The sequence below is a fragment of the Vicia villosa genome, unplaced genomic scaffold, assembly GCF_029867415.1.
Source record: "Vicia villosa cultivar HV-30 ecotype Madison, WI unplaced genomic scaffold, Vvil1.0 ctg.002608F_1_1, whole genome shotgun sequence".
In the NCBI taxonomy this organism is placed as follows: Eukaryota; Viridiplantae; Streptophyta; class Magnoliopsida; order Fabales; family Fabaceae; genus Vicia; species Vicia villosa.
In genome coordinates this window covers 191,547-200,590 of record NW_026705984.1, presented here as the reverse complement: position 1 = coordinate 200,590, position 9,044 = coordinate 191,547, and the positions used below count along the sequence as shown (strand labels likewise).

At 32.9% G+C, this 9,044-nt stretch overlaps 1 protein-coding gene across 1 annotated transcript; it reads right to left on the bottom strand.

Moving 5' to 3' along the window:
- Nucleotides 1-3,642: 3,642 nt before the first annotated feature.
- On the bottom strand, nucleotides 3,643-5,545 carry LOC131639390 (putative RING-H2 finger protein ATL21A). Its single transcript, XM_058909889.1, has 2 exons — nucleotides 4,804-5,545; nucleotides 3,643-4,067 (listed from the first exon to the last, which is right to left on the bottom strand). The coding sequence occupies exons 1-2, from the start codon at nucleotides 5,543-5,545 to the stop codon at nucleotides 3,643-3,645; spliced, it is 1,167 nt and encodes a 388-aa protein (XP_058765872.1).
- Between the last annotated feature and the right edge of the window lie 3,499 nt (nucleotides 5,546-9,044).

The window sequence follows — 9,044 nt, the reverse complement described above, 5'->3', positions numbered from 1 at the left end:
GAGAATTTCAAGGATTTAAAATAAATCAAGGAGTCTCATACGAAGTTCTCCAGTTTGCTGATGACACGATTATAGTGGGGGAAGGGTCGTGGAGAAATTTGTGGGCCATAAAAGTGTTACTCCGTGGGTTTGAAATGGTTTCGGGCCTAAGAGTAAATATGTGGAAGAGTAAGCTTTATGGGATAGGTGTGGATGAGTTTTTCTTACAAGCAGCCAGTCAATTTCTTTGTTGCAGGTTAGACAGCATACCATTCACCTTTCTTGGAGTTACGGTCGGAGGAAACCCGAGGAAAGCTAGCTTTTGGAAACCATTGGTGGCTAAAACAAAGTCCAAACTGTCTCCATGGATTGGCAGACTTTTGTCCATTGGAGGTAGAGTAACATTAATCAATTCTGTCCTTATGAATATACCTGTATACTTCCTCTCTTTTTTCAAGCTTCCAAAAAAGGTGAAGAAAGAATTAATCAAATTACAAAGAAACTTCTTGTGGCATAATGCGGAGGAAAGAAAAGGTGTGGATTGGATTAGTTGGAAAATGATTTGCTTGAAAAAACAGGATGGTGGGCTGGGAATCAAAGAAATAGATTTGTTCAATAAGTCTCTCCTTACAAAATGGCTGTGGCGGTTTCTGAAAGACGAAGAAACTATCTGGAAAGGAATTTTGGAGGACAGGTATGGACTGCTTCATGAAAGAATTCTATTTAAAAGAAAAGTGGGGAACAAGTCACACAAATCTATTTGGTGGAGGGACCTAATGAAGTTGGCTGATAGTGAGGCAGAGGTAGGATTCTTAAGGTGTATAGCTAGCAAATTGGGGGATGGGAGTAAGATTCTGTTCTGGTCTGTGAGGTGGATTGGGCAGGAACCATTGCGTGACACTTTCCCACTATTGTATCAAGCTGTACCAGAAGTAATGAAGAGTTGTAGTGTTAGTAACCTAGGTTGGTGGGAGGATAATGTGTGGAATTGGGGTGTGAGGGAGAACACACCTGTACTGGATCATATGGCAGGTGTGGAGTTGGTGGAATTGTGCTGTATTCTGGAGGATGTGAAACCTATATATGAAGAAAAGGATACGTTTGTGTGGATAGGTGGAGACATGAATGCATTCAATGTGAGAGAGTACTATAAGAAGCTTGTCTTGGAGGGTAGGGAGGGGGAGATGCAGGCAGTGGTAAGAGATGCGATTAAGGTGTTATGGATGGGTTGGATGCCTTCTAGAGTAAAAATCTTTGGCTGGAGATTGTTTATGGATAGATTGGCAACGAGGGAGCAACTAATGAAAAGAAACATCATTACAAATATAGAATTGAGCTTATGCGTGTTTGGTTGTGACTCTGCTGAAACCTCCATCCACCTGTTTCAGAACTGTGCTTTCCTAGCAGAGGTTTGGAAGAAGATTATGGAGTGGTTAGGTATTGCTGTACCATTAGGATCGGGATGCTGTGACCATTTCCTGCAGGTTTTGAATGCATTGAGGGAATTTTGCTCACCAAGGAGAGTTGCAGGCATATGGATGGCAACTTGCTGGTGCATATGGAAACAACGTAATGACATTATATTTAACAATGCAGTAGGTGATGCAGATGAAATTGTCCATAATGTGAAGATGTTCACTTGGTGGTGGTTAGCACTAGGTTCAAAACAGCCAGTGCTTTGTAATTTTTATGACTGGTTTCACAATCCTTTAGGTGTTGATTAAGTTTATGTAAAGTTGTTGGGTAGTGGAGCTGGCTGTAAATCATGTTTCTGTGTTGAGTACATTTTGTACTCAAGTCTTATTAATATATCTCATTGTTTATCAAAAAAAAACAAGCTACGAGGAGAGATTTAAAAATACTTTGAATATACACAAATTTTAAATCCGAAAAGAAAAATGATTACAACAATTTGAAATGTTCACAGTAATATTCAACTGAATATTTGTAATATACTGTTATGGCTAATTTGGCATGGAGAAAACATATACATAAATAATAATTGTTATAGATATTTTATGAGGGAATCCTTAATCTATATACTTGTAACAATGATATTGGAAGAGCTGTCGAAATCGAGGATCGAATATACTCACAGGGAAGTCCTCCTGAAAGAATCATATTATGCATGTCCAGTGTTCGACATATGTCGGTGTTTGCGTTCGAACACAAACGCATGTCGGCCATGCATTCGATCTAAAGTCTTGTAGCATTTATCATTTTCTTTCAAAATTCAGATCATGAAATAAATTATGTTACTTTTCTTTCCAAAAAAAATCTAATGCGTAGTTGAGATCATAGCTATTAATATTTTTCAGTGGATATATAGTCTTAATCAGCTCTGATCTATATTTGTCTACTTAGTGTTCCTTTGATCTATATTTGTCTATTTAGTGTTCCTCTGATCTAATCAGCTCTGATTTTATATCTAATGAGTATATGCATCCCATGAATCTTAGTATTGTCTTGGCCATGGATTAGTTTTGTGTGGTTTGATTCATACAATGATTGCACTGTTTGATGAATCTAGATATCTTATAGTTTAAGTCCCTAGTTCCTAGATTGTGTCTTATAAATTTCAATTGTTAATGTTGCAGTAATAAAATGTTGTAGTATTCTTTTTGTTGCTATGTTGTAAGGTTCCTTTGGTGTTTGGAAATATTGGAGAAATTAATGGTGATTCTGTAGCTTTTTGATCCTCTTAATTTAATAATATTGCAAATTTTCAAATTAGTGCATGGGGAAATATTATTTTGTGGGGGGTAATGGTGGATAGTCCATGTGCATGTGCATCTGGATGTGGATGTGCATGTGACGTGCATGCGAATTTTTCCTGGTTAGGTTTACATACCGTTGTAATAATGGATCTTTAACCTGAGCCCCCCTCTTGAACTGAGACACAGCTGAGAGTCTATTTGTATTTGAAAGATCAATAGCATATATATTTACAAATTTTTCTAAGTGTTGAGGAATAGAACCATCAAATTTATTTGAAGAAAGATCTAAGTGAGTTAAATTTGACAGCCTTACTATAGATAAGGGAATAGATCCATGGAGTAAGTTTGAACCAATATTAAGGTACTTAAGATTTTCAAGTTGCCCTAACCAACCTGGAAATAAAGTTCCGAAAATTCCAGGGAATTGGACCACGAGTTCATTGGTTGAAAGCTTCATTGTGAGAATTTTTTTTTTGTGAGAAATTTTTTTTCCAGTTATTTAAAGGGGGTTTAAAACCCCCGCAATCTGCCTCTTTTTCTTTAGTTATATCTTTGTCTGACGTGGTGAGACATGTGGCATGCCACATAAGCCTCCGTTAGAGCAATCTAACGGGAGGGACTAAAATTCGTGACGGAAAATTTTGTGAGGACCAAAATTCGACGAAATTTTTTGTAAGGACTAAAAGTGAAAAGTGTCATATTTATAGGGACTAAAAACTTATTTAACCCTTATTTATATTATTATATTTCCTTTAAAAAACAAATGATGGTGTTTGATATATAATCTCATTTTATACAATTTGATACATTGAATTAACATAACATAAAGTAAAATCAAATAACTGTAAAAAAATAACTATTTGCAAAAAGAAACTAATCATACAAACATTATGATGGAGATTGATAAGATTATAGAAAGATACACAAAGAGATAACCAAATCACATTCATAACCCTGGCAGATTTCGACATAAAGGACACGTAGCATTCATTTTGAGCCAAACATCTATACAATCAACATGAAAATGATGATTGCATTGTGGTATACTCCTTAATGTCTCCATAGGCTTATACTCACAAAGACATATGGAACAAAGTTTGTCAATTGACTTAGGTAATTGTCCACTTTCTGCTAGTTGAATCTTTGGATATTGTTCTATCATTGATCTATCAAGCCCAAACACAAACCAAGGTGGTTCTTGATTACTTGGTTCTATGTTTGTAATTGTCTCTCTTTGTTGAATATGGTTTTGTTGTCTATCATTATATATGGATAAAAATACCCACCACATGAAGAACAAAACTCCTAATACTCCCCAAAGTACCGGAAAAAAGTTAAATTTTTTATGCCTCTGAGTCGAAGGATTTCCAACTACAAAATTTGAAGTCCAATATAAGTTATTTTATATTAATAATAAAATAAAACTAAATAAAAGAATTAAACATGATAAAAGCAGAATAATAATTTTATAAATCAATTTCTAGGAGTTGATCTATGGATGAAAGCTTAGGATTAGAAGAAACTATGATATTAGATCATTCAAATAGACAAGAGTTTTCACCCTAACCTACATTAAGATCAGACTAGACCATTTTTTTAAAATTTAAAATTTTTAAAGTCTATTTAACTAAAAATGATAAATCATAAAATACGATTTTTAAGTCTATCAAATTCAGTCTACTTAAATAATTATCAATAATGTTTTTACTATGATTTTTATTATTATATTATATTTTACTTTCAATTAAATTGTACACTAATTTAATTTTCTAACTTATATTAATTATTTTCATATTTAAATATATTATTATGAGTCTCTATTATTGTAAACTATAATTGAAATATGATCTTTTATATAGTCTTATTAATAAATTGTCAAATTAAATATTAAAATAAATCTTAACTACCTTTGTGAACTTATGAAAATATTGTGAAAACAACTTATAATTAATATATAAATTGTTTTCATAAAATTTTTGATCAAAATAGTCTACAAAATTATGTCTCCCTTTTAAATAAAATTTAAATAAATATTTATTCTCATTAATTTTCTGGATTTTTCGGTTTGTTAATCTATTTACCTTTCAAAAGAATAATAAATTTATACCTGGGAAATTAATAACCTTACTATAACAAGTAACATCAAGACCCGTATCATTTAAAAAGCCACAGGATTGATCAGGTTCGCAGCCACATGAAGGTGTATTCCATCGCAACATTGCATTAGAGTAAAGTCCATCCATGATTACCACTGGTTCTTGTGAATCATCTCTGACTGGAACCTCAGCAAAACCAATCTTATGACACGTCGAATTCAACTTTTCAACAAGAGATGATTGCAACGTATACATAATCGTGTAATTTGCATTGCTCATACAAGGTATAGTTGGAAGTTCATCAATCATAGGATTTGGTTCCTTTGAAGAATTAGTACTACAATTGAGAAATGTTACATTTTCATAATTACTATGAAAAGAGTTGTCCCATATAAAAGGTGAATCATAGTTGAAGTTTATGTTTTCTATGAACCTTTGTGGTGGACAATCATTGGGACCTTTAACCCAAATTCTTTGTCTCTCAAGGGAAATACTTTTGACTACAAAATTTTTATCATTTGGGAGTTTAAGCAAAGCTTGCTTAGAATGATTACAATAAATTTCAAACCCTGGGTATCCACATCGATCAGTTTGATTATTGTTATTTTGATAATCTTCTCTTAATATGAAAGGGAACTCAAAATGAAGACCTGAGTTAGGCTTTCCACAATATTTCTTAAAACAAAGTTGAGTTGAACTGTGAAAAAGAAAGAGAAATATGGAAAATATGAAAGAAAATTTCAAGGTAGACATATTAGATATGGTATGATATGAATGAGAATGCATGTGATGTGAGTTACTACTAAATTGACATATTCATTGTCTACTACATGGGATGAGACATACATTTCGTGTATACCAAAGCTTATTATAATCCTAGTGTTACTCGTCCAACCTAATGTGTGAATTTGGATTATATATGTGGTCACTTTCATTCATCTCTAAGAATTTCTTTGACTACCACGAAGAAATATGCTAATACGAGTTTAATGATAACAAGGAATTCAAATATATTTGGGCCTGTAAATTTACACTGGGTCATTCTGTGGCAGCTCGGAGGGAGAAGGAGAAAAAGTTGAATTAAAAACGTGATTAGCTATGACTAATATTATTCATTATTTATGTTGACATATTAGTTCATTAATCTATTTAAATAAATGTAAGATTATTTGTTTAAAGGCTGATAATATAAAACTGTGAAGATTATGGGTCATTCTTTTTTTTCTTAATTACTAAAATAAAGGGTTAAATATGTTTTTAGTCCCTATAAAATTACCACTTTTGACTTTTAGTCCCTATAAAAACATATTGACTTTTAATCCCTATAAAATTACTTTTGCACGCAGTTTTAGTCCCTCTATATGGACTCAAACTTCGTGCAAACGTAATTTTATAGGGACTAAAAGTCAATTTTTTTTTATAAAGACTAAAAGTCAAAATTGAGATATTTATAGGGACCAATAACATATTTAACCCTAAAATAAATGATGGAGGAGAGAGAAAAAAATAACACATAAATGATACGTTTCTTTTATATATATATATATATATATATATATATATATATATATATATATATATATATATATATATATATATATATAAGGGTTATATTTACTCCAAGTCCAAATCTTAACCATTGATTTTTATTAATCTAACGGTTTTAATTGATCATTTAATCTAATTATTTTTGGAAATATTTTTCTATATAAAACTTTAATTAAAACCGTTGGATTTTAATGATAATCAATGGTTATGATTTGGAGTAAGTGTTGAACATATAACCCTCCTCATTTATATATATATATTAAAATGTTATAACTGATTAGTTAATGGATCTTGCTAACCAATGTCCTCAGGGCACTTTTTAAGCATACTAAATAAAGAAAATATTTTTCATAAAAGTCAACATTTCAATTTCCAATGGATTGAATTCACGCATTTTTAAAAAAATTTATCACTTTAAGAGTGTCTAAGGGCACTGGTTAGTATTTCTCTTAATTTATTACTTTTATTAGTTTGTTATTTTATTAGTAATTTAAGTTTGGATCTTTAGTAAGGCCCATTAGGTCAGATTACTCTATTTAAAGAGATTAATTCTTGTATATTCATTAATAATAATAATATTAAATTATTCAATTCTATTATGGTATCACGAGCTCTCGTTAGAGAGGGTTTCGCTTCCGCACAAAAAACCATAGCCGCCTTAATTGCGTTTTTTTCCAAAAACCTAGCCACTTTCATTGTGGTACTATTCATGGTTTGTGTTCCCGGTACTATTTTGTCATTGTTCATCACGGTACTATTTCGCCTTTGTTCATCGTGGTATTGTTATGCACTATTCATTATGATACTGTTCATTGCAACTGTTTGAACAGTCGTGTGTATCTCCATCGACTTCTTAACCTCGCTTGTGGTGTTTTACTTGCATTTGTTTCTAAATTTCTTCAATGGTTGACGGTAAAAAGGAAACAAATAGGTACAAGTCAGAATCAGAATTACATATTATTCCTCAGGTTTACAAGTTGAATGGAAATAATTATTTGAAATGTTCTCAACTCGTGAAAACAACCTTGAAAGGTAAAGGAAAAGCAAAACACCTTACAGACATCTTAAAGAGAAAGATCCTAAATTTGAAAAGTGGGATACTGAAGATTCGACGATCATTGCATGGTTATGGACCTCAATGACTCCAGAAATTAGTGACACTTGCATGTTCCTAAAAACGACAAAAGAGATTTGGAAAGCATTCGAAGAAACTTATTCTAAAGCCAAAGATGCTGCCCAAATATATGATGTAAAGGTAAAAACATTGGGAACTAAGTAGGGCAACAAAACAATTACAAAATACGCTAATCATCTCAAAGCCTTGTGAATGGAGTTAGACCACTACAGAGTTATCAAAACTGAGTGTACAGTAGATGGAACAACACTTAGGGATTACATTGAGCAAGATAGAGCCCACGACTTTCTGGTAGGACTCAACTCTGACTTTGACCCTGTTAGAGTACAAATTCTTGGCAAATAAAAAGTACCGAACATTAGTGACGTAGTGTCTATTGTGAGGAGCCAAGAAAGTAGAAGAGAATTAATATTGACACTACCACCTGTAGAAAGCTCGACAATGCTTGTTAAGAAGAATTCAACCATGTTAGTTTATCAGAAGAAATTAGGAGAAACCTATGTCGAGAAGAATGGTGAAGGGGTGTGGTGTACTTATTGCAACAAGCCTCGTCATACTCGAGAAAAATGTTGGAAATTGAATGGCAGACCTCCTAATATAGAGTAGGGACAAAAAAGAGACTTATCTAGAAAGGGCGGACATGCACACGTGGATGAAAGTACTAGTGGAGACAGTATAGAATGAGGGGTGCACCTTAACCTAAGTGAAGTAGAAAAGGTGAGATCTCTCCTCACTAAGTTGGAGAAACCAACATGTACTTTTCTTTAACACATTCAAGTACATTTCTATTATCTTTTCCATTTGGCAACTCTCCATTTTCGTTTGGAATTAATGCTTCAAATATACCCTATAAACAATACTAGATACTAGATTCTAGAGCCACTGATATAACACCCTTACCCACACAATTCTCCACTTATTCACCTTGCCCCAGTAACAAAAAAATATCCACTGCAGATAGCACCCTTATAACCGTAGCAGGTGAAGGAACAATTTAACTTAACTCATCCATGACTCTTAATAACGTCCTTCATATCCCAAAATTGGCTACTAGCCTAATTTCCATACATAAACTCACAAAACACCTATCATGTAATGTTATTTTTTATAATAAATCTTGTGTTTTTTAGGACAAGAATTCGGGGAGGACGACTGGAAGTGCTAGAGAATGGAATGGTCTTTACAACTTGGATAACAAAAATTCAAGCCCAAATTTTCTCAGCAACAATTCCTTTTTTTCATAATTAATAAAGACCAACAGGGAGAAGGTTCTCTTATACCATTGTCGCTTGGGTCATCCTTCGTTTAGAGTCATTAAGCAGTTCTTTCCTATTGTATTTAAGACATTAGATGTTGAGAGTCTTCATTGTGAGGTGTGTATGCTTGCTAAACACAAGTGTGTACCTTTCTCCGTTAGTAATAAAATGAGTATTTTTCCGTTTTATCTAGTTCATATAGATGTATGGGGTCTATCTAATATTCCAAATGTTTCAGGTGCCTGTTGGTTTATCACCTTTATTGATGATTGTACTTGGGTTACTTGGGTCTACTTACTTAAACAAAAATTTG

Excerpts from the sequence above, each read along its gene's own strand:
- LOC131639390 (XM_058909889.1), bottom strand. The coding sequence starts at position 5,545 with ATGTCTACCTTGAAATTTTCTTTCATATTTTCCATATTTCTCTTTCTT. Across the intron at positions 4,068-4,803 it reads TAAGGTTATTAATTTCCCAG|TTGGAAATCCTTCGACTCAG; the intron begins GTATAAATTTAT and ends CAAATTTTGTAG.